The 26,153-nt window shown below is 40.9% G+C and overlaps 1 protein-coding gene across 1 annotated transcript in view; it reads left to right on the top strand.

Moving 5' to 3' along the window:
- Positions 1 to 26,153, top strand: part of ICA1 (islet cell autoantigen 1) — a 469,392-nt gene that overhangs the window by 411,251 nt on the left and 31,988 nt on the right. The window contains 2 exon segments of the mRNA XM_053714096.1: positions 8,141 to 8,190; positions 21,494 to 21,553. Coding sequence (XP_053570071.1) covers positions 8,141 to 8,190; positions 21,494 to 21,553 — 110 coding nt within the window.

The following is a 26,153-nucleotide window of genomic DNA, read 5'->3' as shown; positions in this document are numbered from 1 at the left end:
CTTGACAAGCTTAAAGCCCTTAAGCTAGCCAATTCATTTGTTTCTGACGCCGTTGTTCATTTAACCAAGCTAACGGCTAAAAACTCAGGTTTTGCTATTCAGGCGCGTAGGGCACTATGGCTTGAATCCTGGTCAGCTGACGTTACTTCAAAGTCTGAGCTTCTCAACATTCCCTTCAAGGGGCAGACCCTATTCGGGCCTGGACTGAAGGAGATCATTTCTGATATTACTGGAGGAAAAGGTCACGCCCTTCCTCAGGATAGGTCCAACAAATTAAGGACCAAACAGAATAATTTTCGTTCCTTTCGGAACTTCAAGAGTGGCGCAGCTTCAACTTCCTCTAATACAAAACAAGAGGGAAATTTTGCCCAGTCCAAGCCGGTCTGGAGACCTAACCAGGCTTGGATCAAAGGAAAGCAGGCCAAAAAACCTGCTGCTGCCTCTAAAACAGCATGAAGGATCTGGAAACGGATCTAGTAGGCGGCAGACTTTCTCTCTTCGCCCAGGCTTGGGTAAGAGATGTCCAGGATCCCTGGGCGTTAGAAATTGTGTCCCAGGGATATCTTCTGGACTTCAAAGCTTCTTCCCCAAAATGGAGATTTCATCTCTCACAATTATCTGCAAACCAGATAAAGAGAGAGGCACTCTTACATTGTGTTCAAGACCTCCTAGTTATGGGAGTGATCCACCCAGTTCCAAAGGAGGAACAGGGGCAAGGCTTCTATTCAAATCTGTTTGTAGTTCCCAAGAAAGAGGGAACCTTCAGACCAATCTTAAATCTCAAGAACCTAAACAAATTTCTCAGGGCCCCATCCTTCAAGATGGAGACTATTCGAACCATCCTACCTATGATCCAGGAGGGTCAATATATGACTACCGTGGACTTAAAGGATGCTTATCTTCACATTCCGATACACAGAGATCATCATCGGTTTCTCAGGTTTGCCTTCCTAGACAGGCATTACCAGTTTGTGGCTCTTCCCTTTGGGTTAGCTACGGCACCAAGAATCTTAATGAAGGTTCTAGGGTCACTCCTAGTGGTCCTAAGGCCGCAGGGTATAGCAGTAGCCCCTTACCTAGACGACATTCTGATACAGGCGTCGAATTTTCAAATCGCCAGGTCCCATACGGACATTGTTCTGGCATTCCTGAGGTCTCATGGGTGGAAGGTGAACGAAGAAAATAGTTCTCTATCCACTCTCACAAGAGTTTCCTTCCTAGGAACTCTCATAGATTCTGTAGAAATGAAGATTTACCTGACAGAGGCCAGGTTGTCAAAACTTCTAAATTCCTGCCGTGTTCTTTATTCTACTTCTCGCCCTTCAGTGGCTCAGTGTATGGAAGTAATCGGCTTAATGATAGCGGCAATGGACATAGTGCCGTTCGCCCGCCTACATCTCAGACCGCTGCAACTTTGCATGCTCAGTCAGTGGAATGGGGATTACATAGATTTGTCCCAGATTGGACAATATCAACGACAGATGCCAGCCTTCTGGGCTGGGGTGCAGTCTGGAACTCCCTGAAGGCTCAGGGCTCGTGGACTCGGGAGGAGGCACTCCTTCAGATAAACATTCTGGAACTAAGAGCGATATTCAATGCTCTTCAGGCTTGGCCTAAGCTTGCTGCGGTCAGGTTCATCAGATTTCAGTCGGACAATATCACAACTGTAGCCTACATCAACCATCAAGGGGGAACAAGGAGTTCCCTAGCAATGTTGGAGGTTTCAAAAATAATTCTATGGGCAGAGGTTCACACTTGCCATCTATCAGCTATCCATATCCCAGGAGTAGAGAACTGGGAGGCGGATTTTCGAAGTCGGCAGACTTTTCATCCGGGGGAGTGGGAACTCCATCCGGAGGTATTTGCACAGTTGATTCAACTTTGGGGCAAACCAGAACTGGATCTCATGGCGTCTCGTCAGAACGCCAAGCTTCCTTGTTACGGATCCAGGTCCAGGGATCCCAAGGCAGCGCTGATAGATGCTCTAGCAGCGCCTTGGTCCTTCAACCTGGCTTATGTGTTTCCACCATTTCCTCTGCTCCCTCGTCTGATTGCCAAGATCAAGCAGGAGAGAGCTTCAGTGATTTTGATAGCACCTGCGTGGCCACGCATGACTTGGTATGCAGATCTGGTGGACATGTCATCCCTTCCACCATGGACTCTGCCGCTGAGGCAGGACCTTCTACTTCAGGGTCCTTTCAACCATCCAAATCTAATTTCTCTGCGTCTGACTGCTTGGAGATTGAACGCTTGATTTTATCAAAGCGTGGTTTCTCTGAGTCGGTCATTGATACCTTAATTCAGGCTCGAAAGCCGGTCACCTGGAAAATCTATCATAAGATATGGTGTAGATATCTTCATTGGTTTGAATCCAAAGGTTACTCATGGAGTAAGGTCAGGATTCCTAGGATATTATCTTTTCTCCAAGAAGGATTGGAGAAGGGATTGTCAGTTAGTTCCTTAAAGGGACAGATTTCTGCTCTGTCTATTCTTTCGCACAAGCGTCTGGCTGATACTCCAGATGTTCAGGCATTTTGTCAGGCTTTAGTTAGAATCAAGCCTGTGTTTAAACCTGTTGCTCCGCCATGGAGTTTAAATTTGGTTCTTAAGGTTCTGCAAGGGGTTCCGTTTGAACCTTTGCATTCCATAGATATTAAACTTTTATCTTGGAAAGTTCTGTTTTTAGTAGCTATCTCCTCGGCTCGAAGAGTTTCGGAGTTATCTGCTTTACAATGTGATTCCCCTTATCTCATTTTCCATGCAGATAAGGTAGTATTACGTACCAAACCTGGTTTTCTTCCTAAGGTGGTATCTAATAAAAATATCAATCAGGAGATTGTTGTTCTTTTACTATGTCCTAATCCTTCTTCAAAGAAGGAACGTCTTTTACACAATCTTGATGTGGTTCGTGCTTTAAAATTTTATTTACAAGCTACGAAGGATTTTCGTCAAACATCTGCTTTGTTTGTGGTCTACTCTGGACAGAGGAGAGGCCAAAAGGCTTCGGCAACTTCTCTTTCTTTTTGGCTAAGAAGTATAATCCGCTTAGCTTATGAGACTGCTGGCCAGCAGCCTCCTGAGAGAATTACAGCTCATTCCACTAGAGTGGTAGCTTCCACATGGGCTTTTTTTTTTTTTTTTTTTTTTTTTTTTTTTTTTTGTAAATAGTATTTTTATTGAGGTTGTGCGAAAACAGTACAACTTAAATTAAACAACACATCAGGAAAACAAATATGGATGTTACATTTCAATTTAACAATTTCTATATATGTTGAAAGATAAGATTCTCAATATGAAGTATCCTATTAGGAAAGAAAAAAAAAAAGAACAGAAAACTGGAACCTCGTTTTCTTAGTTAGCAATGTGAATGATCATATTTAAACCAATGAACTCAAATTAGTTGAGCAATTGACATGTTAAGTATAAACACAAATGAAAATACAGTTCTACTATGTAGGTAATATGGTAAGATAGATAAATATAGATAGGTAGGTTGCGGCATAGACAAGAGAAGCCGCGCAGTTAGACCTCCTAAAGTAGGAGGTTCATTATGGGGAGGTGGGGGGGGAGGTGGGAAGTTGGATGCGATGGATAGGGTATGCAGCGAAGGAGGCATTTAAATTGTAGAATATCACAGGTAGGGCAGGCACACCTCAAGTAATGACTCATCAAACATTTTAGGTGAATATCAAGGCTAGTATCCTGATGTCTGGTGGGAGAGTTCTAACAATACCAGTGGCATATTATGGATTTTAGATCTATTATTACCTAAATAGACAATCAAGACCTTAATGGGTTTAATTATGAGCATGAGAACGTATTAAACAGCCTGTGCTGTCGAACCGAGAGAAGGAGCTAATTATACGTTGGGCTGATATCATACTTGGTATATTGAGGCAAAAAATCTAAACTTAGAGGTTGGGCACTAGATATGCAACTCAGTTAAAATAATGCGGGTAAGGGAATTATAGATAATACTAGTAGTGTAGGTCCAAAAGATAAGAGCTTTACTTATAAGGTATGTCTGAAACTATGGAGCTATATATTTATAAACTATGAATATCCCGCTGCCCCGGCCGCTGGCAGCAAGATGTCGTGCTTAGAAATCATAATTAAATTCCAAACATGTGTAGGAAGTATAATAAGCTGAAGACATATAGATGTTATAAGATAAAGTGCTTAAATGCTATTTATATAACAATGGGTGTAAATAATCAGAGAGGGGCCTGTAAGTGTAAAGTAGTGTCTATACATGATAAGTAGAGAGATGATGGTCTGGCCCCATTCAAATATACATCAACCACATAATACAGCAGGCCCCAAGTAGCTGGCTTTATAGCACATTAGGCAACACCGGAGTAATATATTTAACTTATAGTGAGCTGCTACTTTGGGATGAAGTAGTTCAGCTTTGGCAGTCATAACTGGATTAGAAGCCTGTAAATGGGCTGGTATAACAGTGTGCTCAACTTCTGTTATGGGAAAGAGGTTTCTCTATAGTGTATGATATCTTAGTAACAGAGAAATAGAATGGCGTATAGCATGTATGGTGCAGCTTTAAATGAAATGGCATCAGCATAAATATAGTTATAGTTATCACACCTCAATGGTGAGGTGGTTCTAGAAATAACCCATGGGAGATCCCAGAGCATATTGTAGAGTAGGGGTTAACAAATTGCATATAGACATAAAGATATAAGCACTTAAAACAGTGAAGAGAAGATGAGTAATAAACAGTTCCATAGTGACGTTCTTTAAATTTACCCCACACCAGTGGCTAATGATATATAACAGTCTCATAGCGTGAATTACCATAGGGAGAGCAAACAAAGCAAACATTAAAGTAATAGGCAGATTGAATTGACATCTTCAACAATCCAGAGCAATGTTATGCAATACATATTACAGCCAGGGTTCTGACAGACAAAGAGAAATATGAGCACAAAAAAGGCACATCCTTACATAGAGCCGGCATTCTCCATGCTGGGAAAAAAAAAAAAAAAAGAGTGTCTTTTCATACCCTGTCACCACAAGTATTTCTCATGTAATATAGGCGAAAAGATAGTTAGCAAATACTGTGCCCTATTCTTAAAGCACGGTGTGGTGACAAGATCTACTATAATTTGGGCTGTTCATGGAATGTCTCCAGCACTGCTCCAGGAGCCGTGAACTTGTTTAGGGCTAGCTTATTCCCCGTCAAGGAAATTCCCACTGGGATGGGCAACCACTACCATATGTGTAAACTCCCTCAGCTCATAGCTTACCACCAGGGTCCCAATATCTCAGCAGGTAGTGGGTTGCGCAGAGTAGTGCACCGTCTTGTAACGGAGCCGGTGAGTACTGTCCTAAGGCGTGGAGGAGAGCATGTGGAGTCACCAGAGCTGTAGTTGGAGTTGCGCTGTGTAACTTCAGGGACTCGCTACAATGGCCGTGTGCCAAGATTGGTGCGAGAGCTTCAGGTGGGATGACATTGGCTTGAGGGAGACCATCCAAAGCTGTGGTAGTATGTGCTGCCCTTCGAGTCGCCAGATAGACAAGATGGTCTGATTCTTTTGTTGTGTCATCTCCCCGGCCCATCGTAGCTGTGTTGCAGGCAGGGGGTAATCGCCGGGGCCCCTCAGCGACACCCCCCCTCTGTTCATGCAAGGCGGGCTCAGTGATGTCGGGCTGCCGGAATAGACAGCCGCCATCTCCGCTACACACCGCATATAGATGTTCAGCCAGAGAAGCGTGGTGTTTGTTAAGCAGGAGCCTCAACTCCTTTAAAAAGCAGGCCGAGGTTCTCATAGTGCAAGCTGGAGAGGGAACTGTGAGAGATAAGTTTTCAGGTGCCACGCTAGATAGAAAGTTATAAGTCGAAAGGGTAGCGTTTTCAATATGGCGGCTCCCCCTCTCAGCTCCGCAGCACAGGTCAGCTATAGAAACTAGGTGCAGACTCACCGGGTCCCCACAAAGTGAATAAGAGCTAAGTAACAGTTCCTGGGTCCATCCACACAGATTTAGGTAGTAAAAAGAGACTGTGAGACACAAATAAACCTCAGAATTAGGATCTTGGGCCCGGGAGCTGCACCAAGACACGTCCTGCTAGCACTGCAGTTGGCTCCGCCCCTCCACATGGGCTTTTAAGAATGAGGCTTCTGTTGAACAGATTTGTAAGGCGGCGACTTGGTCTTCGCTTCATACTTTTTCTAAATTCTACAAATTTGATACTTTTGCTTCTTCGGAGGCTATTTTTGGGAGAAAGGTCTTACAGGCAGTGGTGCCTTCCGTTTAAGCGCCTGCCTTGTCCCTCCCTTCATCCGTGTCCTATAGCTTTGGTATTGGTATCCCACAAGTAATGGATGAATCCGTAGACTGGATACACCTTACAAGAGAAAACAAAATTTATGCTTACCTGATAAATTTATTTCTCTTATGGTGTATCCAATCCACAGCCCTCCCTGTCATTTTAAGGCAGGTGTTTTTTATTTTTAAACTACAGTCACCACTGCACCCTATAGTTTCTCCTTTCTCTTGCTTGTCTTTGGTCGAATGACTGGGAGTGGCAGTTAGGGGAGGAGCTATATAGACAGCTCTGCTGTGGGTGTCCTCTTGCAGCTTCATGTTGGGAAGGAGAATATCCCACAAGTAATGGATGAATCCGTGGACTGGATACACCACAAGAGAAATACATTTATCAGGTAAGCATAAATTTTGCTTTTTTGGTGTGATTCCAAGAGCTACTCATGGAGTAAAGTTAGGATTCCCAGGATTCTGTCTTTTCTCCAAGAAGGATTTGAGAAGGGGTTATCAGCAAGTTCCTTAAAGGGACAAATTTCTGCTTTATCAATTTTGCTACATAAACGTTTGGCAGATGTTCCAGACGTTCAGTCTTTTTGTCAGGCTCTAACCAGAATTAAGCCTGTGTTGAGACCAATAGCTCCTCCCTGGAGTTTGAATTTAGTCCTTAGTGTTCTTCAAGGGGTTCCGTTTGAACCCATGCAATCCATAGATATTAAGTTATTATCTTGGAAAGTTTTGTTTTTGGTTGCTATTTCTTCTGCTTGTAGAGTTTCTGAGCTTTCAGCGTTACAATGTGATTCGCCTTATCTTATCTTCCATTCTGATAAGGTGGTTTTACGTACCAAACCTGGTTTCCTTCCTAAGGTTGTTTCTAATAAGAATATTAACCAGGAAATCGTTGTTCCTTCATTATGTCCTAACCCTTCTTCTAAGAAGGAGCTTTTGTTACATAATCTGGACGTGGTCCGTGCCCTGAAGTTTTACTTGCAGGCGACTAAGGATTTCCGTCAATCATCTTCATTATTCATTGTTTTTTCTGGGAAGCTTAGGGGTCAGAAAGCTACAGCTACATCCCTTTCTTTTTGACTGAAGAGTATCATCCATCTGGTGTATGAGACTGCTGGACAGCAGCCTCCTGAAAGAATTACGGCTCATTCCACTAGGGCTGTGGCTTCCTCATGGGCATTTAAAAACGATTTTTCTGTTGAACAGATTTGCAAGGCTGCAACTTGGTCATCTCTTCACACTTTTTCCAAATTTTACAAATTTGATACTTTTGCTTCTTCTGAGGCTGGTTTTGGGAGAAAGGTTCTTCAAGCAGTGGTGCCTTCCGTTTAGGTTACTGTCTTGTCCCTCCCTTTCATCCGTGTCCTGTAGCTTTGGTATTGTATCCCACAAGTAAGGATGAAATCCGTGGACTCGTCATATCATGTAGAAGAAAAGTAAATTTATGCTTACCTGATAAATTAATTTCTTCTACGATATGACGAGTCCACAGCCCACCCTGTTATTTTTAAGACAGATTTAGATTATATATTTTTTATAAACTTCAGTCACCTCTGCACTTTTGGCTTTTCCTTTCTCTTCCTAACTTGGTCGAATGACTGGAGGTGGAGGGAAGGGAGGGGCTATATATACAGCTCTGCTGTGGTGCTCTTTGCCACTTCCTGTTAGCAGGAGGTTAATATCCCACAAGTAAGGATGAAATCCGTGGACTCGTCATATCGTAGAAGAAATTAATTTATGAGGTAAGCATAAATTTACTTTTTAATTCTAAGGAATGACAATAATGCAATTTAGTTTTTGAATATATTTGTACAGTATTACATTGTATGTGTCTTCTGTGTTTCTTATACAGGTTAATATCATTAGATGATGAACAACAGAAAAATGAATCTGAATTACCAGGTAAAATCTACAAGCAGGGCATGTCTATTTATACAATAAATAGTGTGACATTCGTTGGGGAATAAAATATATTTTTTTATAAATACAACTTCCAACATTTGTCAGCATCATCATATTTTCTACCTTCTCTGCAAATGAGTTGCCTTCATTTTATCTTCTATATTGTTGTATATATTAGAATTAAATCACTGGAGAGGTCTTAATGGTCATGAAAGTCCTTTTTCAACTAAATAGACATTTAAAAGCGAAGGCCGAAATGATCGTCTGGGGTTGTCATGTTCCTTGTTCAGAGGAGAATTGCCTGGTATTTCGGGGCTGGACTGATTTTACTTGACAGGATCAGACTGATATACTACAGTAAAGTTTTCCTCCGTGAAAAGCACACTGGTCTAAAAGAGGCTGCTCCTGGGCGGTAAATCGCCATAGAACTAGCTGATGAGCTGTTGTTCGTTCCTGGTAGAGCTCTTCTCTCTTTGTATGCAATTATATACGTTAGGGTTTTGTTTATGTATATACATTAAGTATATATAGGGTGACCATATTGCCGCTTTAAAAAGGGACACATATGAAAAATACATATGTCAGGGCTGTTTTCATGGCTGTTTAAAGAAATGTTTTGTATAATAACCCTGGCATATGTATTTTTCATATGTGTCCCTTCTTAATGCGGAAATGTGGTCAGCCTAAGTATATATGTAAGTACCCCACCCACAGCATTCCAGAACCGATATAGAAAGCACTAGAGGCAGTAAAGCAGAAGCAAATAAGAAATGTATTTTTTATTTAGTTATTAATGTATCTTGTGTGTGTGGTGTTGGGGGGGGGGTAAATATGTCCATTAGGTTTTATGTCCTTTAAAAGTTTTCCAGATTAAGGGCTCCATTTTTAAAGCTGCAGACACTAACGTGAGGGTGATTGACAAACCCTGCTCTTACATGATTGGTTGAGCAAAAGCAGGGGGCAGGAATGCACAAAGAGCTGAACCTTTGCACGCCCGTGCCTTGTTAAATGGGGGCCTACATGTGACATTATTGTTTACTGAACTATAATTTAATTCATAATTTTCTTTTGTCCTAAAGTGATATATTTTTAAAATTATTATTATTTTTTTAAACAAAGGTTCTGAGGCAGAATTGGATAAGAGACGTTTTCCTGTTTTTGAGATTCATTTTTTCCTTAATACATTTCCATAATTTTTAAAGTGACCATCTAACAGCAGCTTAACTTTTGCTATTTCTACTACTAAGACCTATAATCTGTGTGAGGGCTGCAATAAAACTAAATATTATATGTAAACATTAATTTAATTTTCTCATGAAGAGACATTAAACTGAGATTCCCCATAAAATGTTTAATGTCTGAAATTTTTTTTAAAAAATTCTCAATTCCCACAAGAGGTTTTAGTGCATGTTTCTAACTGCAGCAGCTAACCAGGTTACATTTTACACTGTGATTGCTTGATTAGCACAGTACCTCATTTATATGTGCCATAAGAAAATGTATTGAAGCATTTTCTTAATGCAGCCTTTATGTCCCTTTAAATGGGCCAAAACAACCTATGAGAGTAGGTTTAGTAGCTTCAACATAATATTTCAAAGCTCTTACCACTTCTAAAGAATGTAAGGATCTTTCCAAATGATTCTTAGGATTAGGACACAAGGAAGGGACAACAATTTCTCTACTAATGTTGTTAGAATTCACAACCTTAGGTAAAAATTCAAATGAAGTCCTCAAAACCGCCTTATCCTGATGAAAAATCAGAAAAAAAGATTCACAAGAAAGAGCAGATAGCTCAGACACTCTTCTAGCAAAAGAGATGGCCAAAAGGAACAACACTTTCCAAGAAAGTAGTTTAATGTCCAAAGAATGCATAGGCTCAAACGGAGGAGCCTGTAAAGCCTTCGAAACCAAATTAAGACTCCAAGGAGGAGAAATTGATTTAGTGACGGGCTTAATACGAACTAAAGCCTGTACAAAACAGTGAATATCAGGAAGTTTAGCAATCTTTCTGTGAAATAAAACTGAAAGAGCAGCGATTTGTCCCTTCAAGGAACTTGCAGACAAACCCCTATCCAAACCATCCTGGAGAAACTGTAAAATTCTAGGAATTCTAAAAGAATGCCAAGAGAATTTATGAGAAATGTAAATCTTCCAAACTCGATAATAAATCTTCCTAGAGACAGATTTACGAGCTTGTAACATAGTATTAATTACTGAGTCAGAGAAACCCCTATGACTTAATACTAAGCGTTCAATTTCCATACCTTCAAATTTAATGATTTGAGATCCTGATGGAAAAACGGACCTTGAGACAGTAGGTCCAGCCTTAACGGAAGTGGCCAAGGTTGGCTACTGGACATCAGAACAAGATCTGCATACCAAAACCTGTGGGGCCAAGCTGGAGCCACCAGCAACACAAACGATTGTTCCACGATGATCTTGAAGATCACTCTCGGAAGAACTACTAGAGGCGGGAAGATATAAGCAGGTTGATAACACCAAGGAAGTGTCAGCGCATCCACTGCTTCCGCCTGAACATCCCTGGACCTGGACAGGTATCTGGGAAGTTTCTTGTTTAGATGAGAGGCTATCAGATCTATTTCTGGAAGACCCCACATCTGAACAATCTGAGAAAACACATCCGGATGAAGAGACCACTCCCTTGGATGTAAAGTCTGACGGCTGAGATAATCCGCCTCCCAATTGTCTATACCTGGGATATGAACCGCAGAAATTAGACAAGAGCTGGATTCCGCCCAAGCAAGTATCCGAGATACGTCTTTCATAGCTAGGGGATTGTGAGTCCCACCCTGATGATTGACATATGCCACCGTTGTGATATTGTCTGTCTGAAAACAAATGAACGGTTCTCTCTTCAACAGAGGCCAAAACTGAAGAGCTCTGAGAATTGCACGGAGTTCTAAAATACTGATTGATAATCTTGCCTCTTGAGATTTCCAAACTCCTTGTGCTGTCAGAGATCCCCAGACAGCTCCCCAACCTGAAAGACTCGCATCTGTTGTGATCACAGTCCAGGTTGGCCGAATAAAAGAGGCCCCTTGAACTAAACGCTGGTGATTTAACCACCACTTCAGAGAGTGTCGAACATTGGGATTTAAGGATATTAATTGTGATATATTTGTATAATCCCGGCACCATTGATTCAGCATGCAAAGCTGGAGAGGTCTCATGTGAAAATGAGCAAAAGGAATCACGTCCGATGCTGCAGTCATGAGGCCTAAAACTTCCATGCACATCGCCACTGAAGGGAATGACTGAGACTGAAGGTGCCGACATGCTGCTAGAGACATAGTCATGGACACTGAATCTATCTGGAAACCTAAAAAGGTGACCCTTGTCTGAGGAATCAAAAAACTTTTTGGTAAATTGATCCTCCAACCATGTTTTCGAAGAAACAACATAAGTTGATTCATGTGAGATTCTGCAGAATGTAAAGACTGAGCTAGTACCAAGATATCGTCCAAATAAGGAAACACCGCAATACCCTGTTCTCTGATTACAGAGAGTAGGGCAACCAGAACCTTTGAAAAGATTCTTGGAGCTGTTGCTAGGCCAAATGGAAGAGCAACAAATTGGTAATGCTTGTCTAGAAAAGAGAATCTCAGGAACTGATAATGTTCTGGATTAATCAGAATATGAAGGTAAGCATCCTGCAAGTCTATTGTAGACATATAATGTCCTTGCTGAACAAAAGGCAGAATAGTCCTTATAGTTACCATCTTGAAAGTTGGTACTCTTACATAACGATTCAAAATTGACAATGAATAGATTTGAATAAAACCCCAGGCCTTGTTCCTGAAAAGGAACCGGCATGATTACCCCTGAAACCTCCAGATCTGAAACACACTTAAGGAAAGCCTGAGCTTTTACTGGATTCACTGGGATGTGTGAGAGAAAAAAATCTCCTCACAGGAGGTCTTACTCTGAATCCAATTCGGTACCCCGAGAGACAATGCTCTGAAACCATTGATTTTGGACAGAATTTATCTAAACATCCTTGAAAAACCTTAATCTGCCCCCTTCCAGCTGTGCTGGAATGAGGGCCGCACCTTCATGTGGACTTAGGGGCTGACTTTGGTTTCTTGAAAGGCTTGGATTTATTCCAATTTGAGGAAGGCTTCCAATTGGAAACAGATTCCTTGGGGGAAGGATTAGGTTTTTGTTCCTTATTTTGTTGAAAGGAACGAAAACGATTAGAAGCCTTAGATTTACCCTTAGGTTTTTTATCCTGAGGAAAAAAACTCCTTTCCCCCCAGTAACAGTTGAAATAATAGAATCCAACTGAGAACTAAATAAATTATTACCTTGGAAAGAAAGAGATAGTAATCTAGACTTAGATGTCATATCAGCATTCCAAGATTTAAGCCACAAAGCTCTTCTAGCTAAAATAGCTAAACACATGGATCTAACATCAATTTTGATAATATCAAAAATGGTATCACAAATAAAATGATTAGCATGTTGCAGTAAGCAAACAATGCTAGATATGTCAGAATCCAATTCTTGTTGCACTAAATTCTCCAACCAAAAAGTTGAAGCAGCTGCAACATCAGCCAAAGTAATTGCAGGCCTAAGAAGATGACCTGAATATTAATAGGTTTTCTTTAGATAAGATTCAAGCTTCCTATCTAAAGGATCTTTAAAGGAAGTACTATCTTCTATAGGAATAGTGGTTCGTTTAGTAAGAGTAGAAATAGCCCCATCAACTTTGGGGATTTTTTCCCAAAACTCTATTGCAACCGCTGGTAAAGGATACAATTGTTTAAACCTTGCAGAAGGATTAAAAGGAGTACCTGGCTTATTCCATTCCTTAGAAATCATGTCAGAAATAGCATCAGGAATAGGAAAAACCTCTGGAGTAACCACAGTAGGTTTAAAAACAGCATTTAAACGTTTACTAGTTTTAATATCAAGAGAACTAGCTTCCTCAATATCCAAAGTAATTAACACTTCTTTTAACAAAGAACGCATATACTCTATTTTAAATAAATAAGTAGATTTGTCAGTGTCAATGTCTGAGGAAGGATCTTCTGAATCAGATAGATCCTCATCAGAAGTGGATAATTCATTATATTGTCGGTCATTTGAAATTTCATTAACTTTATGAGAAGTTTTAAAAGACCTCTTATGCTTATTAGAAGGTGGAAATGCAGACAAAGCCTTCTGAATAGAATCAGTAACGAATTCTTTAAAATTCACAGGTATATCATGTACATTAGAAGTTGAAGGAACTGCAACCGGTAATGTACTATTACAGATGGACACTCTATCTGCATGTAAATGTTTATCATGACAACTAATACAAATGACATTAGGAGATATAATCTCCACAATTTTACAACAAATGCACTTAGCTTTGGTAGAACCGATGTCAGGCAGCAAAGTTCCAGCAGATACTTCTGAGGAAGGATCAGATTAAGACATCTTGCAAAATGTAAAAGAAAAAACAACATATAAAGCAAAATTATCAATTTCCTTATATGACAGTTTCAGGAATGGGAAAAAATGCAAATAGCATAGCTCTCTGAGTTAGAAAAAGGCAAGAGGCAAAAGCAATGGGGCAATAAATAATGAAAAAAGTTTGGCGCCAAGTATGACGCACATCGTAACTTAGAAATTTTTTTGGCGCCAACCATGTCCGGAAGTGACACACTTGCGTCACTAACGACGCAACCCTGTGTGAACCCCTGCGTCAACTACGACGGCGGAAATGACGAACTTGCGTCAACAGACGTGCCTTTTCGCACAAAAAAATTATAGCGCCAAGAATGACGCAATTAAGTGTGGCATTTAGAGCACCCGCGAGCCTAAGACAGCCCGCAAATTAAAACAAGTAGTCAATTGAAAAAAAGACTAAACCCCAGGTAAGAAAAATATTTCTCAATATTAACTTTCCCAAATATGAAACTGACAATCTGCAAAAGGAAATACATGAACCTGTCTCATGGCAAATATAAGTACAATACATATATTTAGAACTTTATATAAATGCATAAAGTGCCAAACCATAGCTGAGGTGTCTTAAGAAATAAAAACATACTTACCAAAGACGGCCATCCACATATATCAGATTGCCAAACCAGTACTTAAACAGTTATCAGTAGAGGTAACGGTATAAGAGAGTTTATCGTCAATCTGAAAAGGGAGGTAGGAGATGAATCTCTACGACCGATAACAGAGAACCTGTGAAATAGACCCCCGTTAGGGAAATCACTGCATTTAATAGGTAATACTCTCAATGTCCCTCTGACATTCACTGTACTCTGAGAGGAATCGGGCTTCAAAATGCTGAGAAGCGCATGTCAACGTAGAAATCTTAGCACATAGGAGGCAAAGTTTGTAAAACTGTGTGGGTGTGGTGAGCGGTGTATTTATAGGCATTTTGAGGTTTGGGAAACTTTGCCCCTCCTGGTAGGATTGTATATCCCATACGTCACTAGCTCATGGACTCTTGCCAATTACATGAAAGAAATACAGTTTTCAGATCTGGTGATACACAGTAGCCTATTTATTGTTATTTAAAAACTATGGGGAATATAGTATTAGGAACTGCTGTTTCTGACAATTAATACTGCACCATTAATAATTAGAATATTTGGACTGACTCTCTTACCAATATCTCCTGTTCTAACTTGTGGAGAGGGATAAGCCTCCACGTACCTGAAATTAAAAAGTTGGTTTATACAACACTGGGGGATTAATTTTTGAAAAATGAAAAATCATCTCTAATAGATAATGAAAGCTGTCATTTAAAGGGACAGTCTACACCTTGGTCATCTTAAAGTTTTACCTTAGATTAAGCTGCAAATAGCCTCCTGCACCTTTTCTATATCATGCAGCAGGAATGGTAAAAAAAAGTTATTTTAAAATCAATAGTGTGTATGGCCACTTTGAAATGGCTGCAAAGATCAGCCCACTGATGACATCATGATCTGGGCTACATATGGGATCCAATCACAAAAGGCTCACTAGTTGGATTCAACAGACTGTCAATGCAATTCAGCAGAGTGCCTGGATCATGCAACACAGATTGTGATGTCATTAGTGGGCTGAGCTTAGCAGCTATTTCTCCAACATTGGTGTGTCGGGTCCACGGCGTCATCCATTACTTGTGGGATATTCTCCTCCCCTACAGGGAAAGGCAAGGAGAGTACACAGCAAGAGCTGTCCATATAGCTCCCCCTCTGGCTCCGCCCCCCAGTCATTCTCCTTGCCGCTCTGAACAAGTAGCATCTCCACGGGGATGGTGAGGAGTTTGTGGTGTTAGTTGTAGTTTTTTATTTCTTCTATCAAGAGTTTGTTATTTTAAAATAGTACTGGTATGTACTATTTACTCTGAAACAGAAAGAGATGAAGAGTTCTGTTTTAAAGAGGAGTATGATTTTAGCAGCAGTAACTAAAACCAATTGCTGTTCCCACGCAGGACTGTTGAGCCTAGAGAACTTCAGTTGGGGGGAACAGTTTGCAGACTTTTCTGCTCAAGGTATGACTAGCCATTTTTCTAACAAGACTGTGTAATGCTGGAAGGCTGTCATTTTCCCTCATGGGGATCGGTAAGCCATTTTCTTAGACTCAGATAGAATAAAGGGCTTATTATGGGCTATTAACTGGTGGACACTCTTAAGCGCTAAATCGATTGTTTATTTAAGTTTTTATTTAAAGTTTGAAGTGGATTTCACACTTTTATTATTTGGGGAACGTTTTTTATTGCCAGGCACTAGTTAAGACACCTTCCCAGTCAGGAAGGGCCTTTCACTGTATTAGGCAGAGCCTCATTTTCGCGCCATTATTGCGCAGTTTCTTTTAAGTACAGTGCATGCAGATGCATGTGAGAGGGTCTGGTGTCCACTGAAAACGTTCCTAGAAGGCCTGAAATACCGGCTCCGGTTTCCACATTTTAAGGGTTAACAGCTTGAAAATTGGGGTGCAATACTTTGAATGTATTAAGACACTGTGGTGAAAATTTGGTAAAGATTGGATAATTCCTTCATAGTTTTTCACATATTCAGTAATAAAGTGTGCCCTGTTTAACAGTTAAAGAGACAGTAACGGTTTTGTTTTAAAACGGTTTTTGTACTTTATTAACCAGTTTAAGCCTGTTTAACATGTCTGTACCTTCAAATAGATCATGTTCTGTATGTATGGAAGCCAATGTGGTTCCCCCTTCAAATATATATGATAATTGTGCCATAGCGTCCAAACACAGTAAGGACAGTATTGTCACAAATAGTAAGGTTGCCCAGGATGATTCCTCAGATGAAGGAAGTAGAGATAGTTCTACATCTTCTCCTTCTGTGTCTATACCAGTTATGCCCGCGCAGGCGACCCCTAGTACTTCTAGCCCGCCAATGCTTGTTACTATGCAACAATTGTCGGCAGTAATGGATAACTCCATAGCTAATATTTTATCCAAAATGCCAGCATTTCAGAGAAAGCGCGATTGCTCTGTTTTAAACACTGTAGAGCAGGAGGGCGCTGATGATAATTTTTCTGTCATACCCTCACACCAGTCTGAAGTGGCAGTGAGGGAGGGTTTGTCAGATGGAGAAATTTCTGATACAGGAAGAATTTCTCAGCAGGCAGAACCTGATGTTGTGACATTTAAATTTAAATCAAAGCATCTCTGCGCATTACTTAAGGAGGTGCTATCTACTCTGGATGATTGTGACAATCTGGTCATCCCAGAAAACTTGTGCAAGATGGACAAGCTCCTAGAGGTCCCGGTGCACCCTGATGCCTTTCCGATACCTAAACGGGTGGCGGACATAGTGAATAAGGAGTGGGAGAAGCCAGGCATACCTTTTGTCCCTCCTCCTATATTTAAGAAATTGTTCCCTATGGTCGACCCCTGGAAGGACATATGGCAAACAGTCCCTAAGGTCGAGGGGGCGGTTTCTACACTAGCCAAACGCACGGCCATTCCCATTGAGGACAATTGTCCTTTCAAAGATCCTATGGATACAAAATTGGATGGTTTGCTTAAAAAGATTTTTGTACAGCAAGGTTACCTCCTTCAACCTATATTCCTGCATTATTCCTGTCACTACAGTGGCGTGGTTCTGGTTCGAGGAACTGGAAAAGTCGCTCAGTAGGGAGACTCCGTATGAGGAAGTCATGGACAGAATTCACGCACTAAAGTTAGCTAATTCCTTTATTTTAGACGCCGCTTTGCAGTTAGCGAGATTAGCGGCGAAAAATTCAGGGTTTGCAATTGTGGCGCGCAGAGCGCTCTGGCTAAAGTCTTGGTCGGCGGATGTATCTTCCAAGACAAAATTGCTTAATATCCCTTTCAAAGGTAAGACCCTTTTTGGGCCAGAATTAAAAGAAATTATTTCAGACATCACTGGGGGAAAGGGCCATGCCCTCCCACAGGATAGGCCTTTCAAGGCTAAGAATAAGTCCAATTTTCGTTCCTTTCGCAATTTCAGGAACGGACCGGCTTCTAACTCGGCAGCCTCTAGACAAGAGGGTAACGCTTCCCAGACTAAACCAGCTTGGAAACCAATGCAAGGCTGGAATAAGGGTAAACAGGCCAAGAAGCCTGCTGCTGCTACCAAGACAGCATGAAGGGGTAGCCCCCGATCCGGAACTGGATCTAGTAGGGGGCAGACTCTCTCTCTTTGCTCAGGCTTGGGCAAGAGATGTTCAGGATCCCTGGACACTAGAAATAGTCTCTCAGGGTTATCTTCTAGAATTCAAGGAACTACCCCCAAGGGGAAGGTTCCACATTTCTCACTTATCTTCAAACCAAATAAGTAGACAGACATTCTTACATTGTGTAGAAGACCTGTTAAAGATGGGAGTGATACACCCAGTTCCAACTGTGGAACAAGGTCAGGGGTTTTTACTCAAATCTGTTTGTAGTTCCCAAAAAAGAGGGAATTTTCAGACCAATTCTGGATTTAAAAATTCTAAACAAATTTCTCAGAGTTCCATCGTTCAAAATGGAAACCATTCGAACAATTTTACCTACAATCCAGGAGGGTCAATATATGAAATTTTCACAAAGGTGCTTGGGTCCCTTCTAGCGGTTCTAAGACCAAGGGGCATTGCAGTGGCACCTTATCTGGACGACATTCTAATTCAAGCATCGTCTCTTTCCACGGCAAAGGCTCATACAGACATTGTTCTAGCCTTTCTCAGATCTCACGGGTGGAAGGTGAACGTAGAAAAGAGTTCCCTGTCTCCGTCGACAAGAGTTCCCTTTTTGGGAATAATAATAGATTCTTTTGAAATGAAAATCTTCCTGACAGAAGTCAGAAAGTCAAAGCTTCTAAACGCTTGTCAAGTTCTTCTCTCTATTCTGCAGCCTTCCATAGCTCAGTGCATGGAAGTAGTAGGGTTGATGGTTGCAGCAATGGACATAGTTCCTTTTGCTCGAATTCATCTAAGACCATTACAACTGTGCATGCTCCAGTAGACAGGATCACCTGTCTCTGGGAATGAGTTTCTGCAGACCAAAGTGGGTCATTGTCACGACCGACGCCAGTCTATCAGGCTGGGGCGCGGTCTGGGATTCCCTGAAAACTCGGGGTTTATGGTCTCGGGAAGAGTCTCTTCTCCCGATCAACATCCTGGAATTGAGAGCGATATTCAATGCTCTCCGGGCTTGGCCTCATCTAGCGAAGGCCGGATACATAAGATTCCAGTCAGACAACATGACGACTGTAGCTTACATCAACCATCAGGAAGGAACAAGGAGTTCCTTGGCGATGAGAGAGGTGTCCAAAATCATCAAAAGGGCGGAGGATCTCTCCTGCCACCTATCTTCAATCCATATCCCAGGAATAGACAACTGGGAGGCGGATTATCTGAGTCGTCAGATTTTCTATCCGGGGGAGTGGGAACTCCACCCGGAGGTGTTTGCCCAGTTGACTCAATTATGGGGCATTCCAGACATGGATCTGATGGCGTCTCGTCAGAACTTCAAGGTTCCTTGCTACGGGTCCAGATCCAGGGATCCCAAGGCCGCTCTAGTGGATGCATTAGTGGCGCCTTGGTCGTTCAACCTAGCTTATGCGTTTCCACCGTTCCCTCTCCTTCCCAGGCTTGTAGCCAGGATCAAACAGGAGAAGGCCTCAGTGATTCTGATAGCTCCTGCGTGGCCGCGCAGGACTTGGTATGCAGACCTGGTGAATATGTCATCGGCTCCACCATGGAAGCTACCTTTGAGACAGGATCTTCTAGTACAAGGTCCATTCGAACATCCAAATCTAATTTCTCTGTAGCTGACTGCGTGGAAATTGAACGTTTGATTTTATCCAAGCGTGGGTTTTCAGATTCAGTGATAGATACTCTGGTCCAAGCCAGAAAACCTGTGACTAGAAAGATTTACCATAAAATATGGAAAAGATATATCTGTTGGTGTGAATCCAAGGGATTCTCCTGGAGTAAGATTAAAATTCCTAAGATCCTCTCCTTTCTCCAAAGAAGGTTTGGATAAGGGATTGTCAGCGAGTTCTCTAAAAGGACAGATTTCTGCTTTATCTGTCTTATTATACAAACGACTGGCAGCTGTGCCAGAGGTACATGCTTTTGTACAGGCTTTGGTCAGAATCAAACCTGTTTACAGACCCTTGACTCCTTCTTGGAGTCTAAATTTAGTTCTTTCAGTTCTTCAGGGGGTTCCGTTTGAACCCTTACATTCCATAGATATCAAGTTGCTATCTTGGAAAGTTCCGTTTTTGGTTGTTATTTCTTCTGCTAGAAGAGTTTCTGAATTATCTGCTTTGCAGTGTGATCCACCCTATCTGGTGTTCCATTCAGATAAGGTTATTTTGCGTACCAAGCCTGTTTTTTTTTCCAAAGGTTTCCAACAAGAATTTTAACCAGGAAATAGTTGTTCATTCTCTGTGCCCGAATCCAGTTTCAAAGAAGGAACGTTTGTTACACAATTTAGATGTAGTCCATGCTTTAAAGTTCTATTTAGAAGCAACAAAGAATTTTAGACAAACCTCATCCTTGTTTGTCGTTTACTCTGGTAAGAGGAGAGGACAAAGAGCTACTGCTACCTCTCCTTCTTTCTGGCTGAAAAGCATTATCCGATTGGCTTATGAGACTGCCGGACGGCAGCCTCCTGATCGAATCACTTCTCACTCCACTAGGGCTGTGGCTTCCACATGGGCCTTCAAGAACGAGGCTTCTGTTAATCAGATATGTAAGGCAGCGACTTGGTCTTCTCTGCACACTTTTGCCAAATTTTACAAATTTGTTATTTTTGCTTCTTCGGAGGCTGTTTTTTGGAGAAAGGTTTTGCAAGCCGTGGTGCCTTCTGTTTAGGTAACCTGATTTGCTCCCTCCCTTCATCCGTGTCCTAAAGCTTTGGTATTGGTTCCCACAAGTAATGGATGACGCCGTGGACCGGACACACCAATGTTGGAGAAAACAGAATTTATGCTTACCTGATAAATTACTTTCTCCAACGGTGTGTCCGGTCCACGGCCCGCCCTGTTTTTTTTAATCAGGTTTGAAAATTTTTTTTCTTTTTCTTTATACACTACAGTCACCATGGCACCCTATAGTTTCTCCTTTTTTCTCCTAACCGTCGGTCGAATGACTGGGGGGCGGAGCCAGAGGGGGAGCTATATGGACAGCTCTTGCTGTGTGCTCTCCTTGCCTTTCCCTGTAGGGGAGGAGAATATCCCACAAGTAATGGATGACGCCGTGGACCGGACACACCGTTGGAGAAAGTAATTTATCAGGTAAGCATAAATTCTGTTTTTAAACTGGCCAGAAACACTATTCTTTTAAAATAACTTTTTTTACTGTTCCTGCTACATGATATAGAAAGGGTGCAGGAGGGCTATTTGCATTTTAATCTAAGGTAAGACTTTAGGATGACTAAGGGGGTAGGTAGACTGTCGCTTTAAAGACAAAGAAAGATTTGGGTCTAATTTCCTCTCAAAGCAATGTAAGATTTTAAAACAAATAGTGATTTCAATTGTTGCATAGTTTATGGTTCTGCACAGTGATCATATTGCAATTATTGCTTTGACTTAATTTGCAAGTCAATATCCCTCTAAGAATACAGCATAAAAAAAGTCACACATGTAGAAAAACAATTGACTGGAATGGGTTCATGTGCTTTATACACTCCATGTATAAGTCTGCAGGGAAAACTCATGATCAGTTATTTAAAGTAGTGATGTAATATTTTTGTTTAAAAAATATTTCCCTATTCTGTATCTTGGGACACCTTGGTGTTAATTTCTCTTTAATTAAGCACAAGGGAGTAAATGAGCGTGTTTAAAATGTATTTCTTCACATTCTATTTATTTTGCAGGTGGTCTAGATGATTTGTTAGATCTAAAACCAGAGGAAAAAATGTTTTTTGAAGAAACTGGTAAGTTGCATTCAGCAGTACTATGTCCCTAAATAACAGTTATCAAAGATGCAAAAATAAAATACAAATATAATGAACTATAATGTTACTAAACTGTGTTATGATTCCTTTAATTCTATATATCAGTTATGGACAACTTCCTATAACATGGGGAGTGCAGCTCAATATTTTAGAAATCTTTAGGACCACATATTTTATGGCTTTTAAACACACAAATAATAATGTATTTCCTAAATATGTCCAGTAGCACAGAGCCAGAGTTAGGTGGGGTTGCAGGGTTTCCCCATTCTGCTGTTCTCCCCAAAAACACATTTTTAGTTCTGCTCTTTCCTGAGACCACAAAACACATGGTTCATTTTCTTAGTTAAAGGGACACTGAACCCAAATTTCTTTCTTTCATGATTCAGATAAAGCATGCAATTTTAAGGAACTTTTTAATTTACTCATATTATCAATTTTTCTTTGTTCTCTTGCTATCTTTATTTGAAAAAGGCATCTAAGCTTTTTTTGGGTTTAAAACTCTGGACAGCACTTTTTTTATTGGTGGATGAATGTATCCACCAATCAGTAAGAACAACCCAGGTTGTTCACCAAAAATGGGCCAGCATATAAACTTACATTCTTGCATTTCAAATAAAGATACCAAGAGAATAAAGAAAATTTGATAATAGGAGTAAATTAGAAAGTTACTTAAAATGTCATGCTCTATCAGAATCACAAAAGAAAAAAATTGGGTTCAGTGTCTCATTAAGCTTTTTCCAGGAGGGTTGGGGGTAAAAACTAGTTTAGAGGGCCACATGTGGCCCATGTGCTGAAAGTTGGCAGTCCCTGCAAAGAACAACTCATATGGTGCCAGGACTCAAATGTTCCATGTCATTGGTTACAATCATTAAAATGCTTTGGTAAATTTGACTTTATCATTAGAGACTTTGAAGTAAAAGTCACGTCTTTTGTTTAGAACAATTACATGCAAAGTTATTTAACGTTTATGATGAGTTTGTAAATGTGTCAGTTTTTTTAACCTCTGCCTTATATATGTTGCTGTCCATGTTTATAATATATAGAGGATGCATATAAAGGTGACGCAGGTAGCGTAGGGTGCTTCACATAAGGTTGTGGACTAATTTAAAATGGAGGCAGAGGCCACAATTGATCAGGATATGGGCGCAACAGGTTTTATGGATACAGGCAAAAACTAAATTTATGTATACCCTTTACAGTCTAAATGTGATAGTTCATTAATCATTATTTTGATTATTTATGGACTTTTGATAGGACTTGCTAAATTTCTCCCGCTGTATATTTGTTTTGTTTAAATAGTAATATCAGTTGGGCATGTTAGTACGTGTTACATTCAGCTATGTCATTTTATTTTCTTGTGATGAATATACAACTATAACAGTCTTGTAAATAAAATGTTCCACCACTTTTTTGTTAAAGGGACATGAACGTGAAAACAAAATTTCCATGGTTCAGATAGAGCACAACATTTTAAGAGACTTGTCAATGTAGTTTGTTCCTTGTATCCTTTGTTGAAAAGCATATTTATGTTTGCTCAGGAGCAGCAATATAAATGCACTACTGGGAGCTGATTGGTGATTTCATACATTTCATTTTTGTGCCCTTTTAAATAATATGTTCCTAATGCTCAAAAAACACACTGTACCATTGTATTGATGTATACTGAGTCCACCTTAATGTTTAAAGGGACAGTCTACTCCAAAAATTTTCTTTAAAAAGATTGATAATACCTTTATTACCCATTCCCCAGTTTTGCATAACCAACTCTGTTATACAGGGAGTGCAGAATTATTAGGCAAATGAGTATTTTGACCACATCATCCTCTTTATGCATGCTGTCTTACTCCAAGCTGTATAGGCTCGAAAGCCTAATACCAATTAAGCATATTAGGTGATGTGCATCTCTGTAATGAGAAGGGGTGTGGTCTAATGACATCAACACCCTATATCAGGTGTGCATAATTATTAGGCAACTTCCTTTCCTTTGGCAAAATGGGTCAAAAGAAGGACTTGACAGGCTCAGAAAAGTCAAAAATAGTGAGATATCTTGCAGAGGGATGCAGCACTCTTAAAATTGCAAAGCTTCTGAAGCGTGATCATCGAACAATCAAGCGTTTCATTCAAAATAGTCAACAGGGTCGCAAGAAGCGTGTGGAAAAACCAAGGCGCAAAATAACTGCCCATGAACTGAGAAAAGTCAAGCGTGCAGCTGCCAAGATGCCACTTGCCACCAGTTTGGCCATATTTCAGAGCTGCAACATCAATGGAGTGCCCAAAAGCACAAGGTGTGCAATACTCAGAGACATGGCCAAGGTAAGAAAGGCTGAAAGACGACCACCACTGAACAAGACACACAAGCTGAAACGTCAAGACTGGGCCAAGAAATATCTCAAGACTGATTTTTCTAAGGTTTTATGGACTGATGAAATGAGAGTGAGTCTTGATGGGCCAGATGGATGGGCCCGTGGCTGGATTGGTAAAGGGCAGAGAGCTCCAGTCCGACTCAGACGCCAGCAAAGTGGAGGTGGAGTACTGGTTTGGGCTGGTATCATCAAAGATGAGCTTGTGGGGCCTTTTCGGGTTGAGGATGGAGTCAAGCTCAACTCCCAGTCCTACTGCCAGTTTCTGGAAGACACCTTCTTCAAGCAGTGGTACAGGAAGAAGTCTGCATCCTTCAAGAAAAACATGATTTTCATGCAGGACAATGCTCCATCACACGCGTCCAAGTACTCCACAGCGTGGCTGGCAAGAAAGGGTATAAAAGAAGAAAATCTAATGACATGGCCTCCTTGTTCACCTGATCTGAACCCCATTGAGAACCTGTGGTCCATCATCAAATGTGAGATTTACAGTACACCTCTCTGAACAGTGTCTGGGAGGCTGTGGTTGCTGCTGCACGCAATGTTGATGGTGAACAGATCAAAACACTGACAGAATCCATGGATGGCAGGCTTTTGAGTGTCCTTGCAAAGAAAGGTGGCTAAATTGGTCACTGATTTGTTTTTGTTTTGTTTTTGAATGTCAGAAATGTATATTTCTCCAACATAGGTGTGTCCGGTCCACGGCGTCATCCTTACTTGTGGGATATTCTCTTCCCCAACAGGAAATGGCAAAGAGCCCAGCAAAGCTGGTCACATGATCCCTCCTAGGCTCCGCCTTCCCCAGTCATTCTCTTTGCCGTTGTACAGGCAACATCTCCACGGAGATGGCTTAGAGTTTTTTGGTGTTTAACTGTAGTTTTTATTATTCAATCAAGAGTTTGTTATTTTAAAATAGTGCTGGTATGTACTATTTACTCTGAAACAGAAAAGAGATGAAGATTTCTGTTTGTAAGAGGAAAATGATTTTAGCAACCGTTACTAAAATCGATGGCTGTTTCCACACAGGACTGTTGAGAGGAATTAACTTCAGTTGGGGGAAACAGTGAGCAGACTTTTGCTGCTTGAGGTATGACACATTTCTAACAAGACGATGTAATGCTGGAAGCTGTCATTTTCCCTATGGGATCCGGTAAGCCATTTTTATTACATAAGAGAAAAAGGGCTTCACAAGGGCTTTTAAGACTGTAGACATTTTCTGGGCTGAAACGATTGATATATAAGCATATTTTATACTTCATAGCTTTGAGGAATTATTTTATTCTTGGGAATTATGTAAAATAACCGGCAGGCACTGTATTGGACACCTTATTCTCTAGGGGCTTTCCCTAATCATAGGCAGAGCCTCATTTTCGCGCCTCTATTGCGCACTTGTTTTTGGGAAGCATGACATGCAGATGCATGTGTGAGGAGCTCTGATACATAGAAAAGACTTTCTGAAGGCGTCATTTGGTATCGTATTCCCCTTTGGGCTTGGTTGGGTCTCAGCAAAGCAGATACCAGGGACTGTAAAGGGGTTAAATATAAAAACGGCTCCGGTTCCGTTATTTTAAGAGTTAAAGCTTTCAAATTTGGTGTGCAATACTTTTAAGGCTTTAAGACACTGTGGTGAAATTTTGGTGAATTTTGAACAATTCCTTCATACTTTTTCACATTTGCAGTAATAAAGTGTGTTCAGTTTAAAATTTAAAGTGACAGTAACGGTTTTATTTTAAAACGTTTTTTGTACTTTGTTATCAAGTTTATGCCTGTTTAACATGTCTGAACTACCAGATAGACTGTGTTCTGTATGTGGGGAAGCCAAGGTTCCTTCTCATTTAAATAGATGTGATTTATGTGACACAAAATTTAGAGAAAATGATGCCCAAGATGATTCCTCAAGTGAGGGGAGTAAGCATGGTACTGCATCATCCCCTCCTTCGTCTACACCAGTCTTGCCCACACAGGAGGCCCCTAGTACATCTAGTGCGCCAATACTCCTTACTATGCAACAATTAACGGCTGTAATGGATAATTCTATCAAAAACATTTTAGCCAAAATGCCCACTTATCAGCGAAAGCGCGACTGCTCTGTTTTAGAAAATACTGAAGAGCATGAGGACGCTGATGATATTGGTTCTGAAGTGCCCCTACACCAGTCTGAGGGGGCCAGGGAGGTTTTGTCTGAGGGAGAAATTTCAGATTCAGGGAAAATTTCTCAA

Source organism: Bombina bombina, chromosome 5, assembly GCF_027579735.1.
Source record: "Bombina bombina isolate aBomBom1 chromosome 5, aBomBom1.pri, whole genome shotgun sequence".
Classification (NCBI taxonomy): Eukaryota; Metazoa; Chordata; class Amphibia; order Anura; family Bombinatoridae; genus Bombina; species Bombina bombina.
The sequence above is the reverse complement of the archived record's forward strand: the minus strand, read 5'-3'. Positions and strand labels throughout refer to the sequence as shown.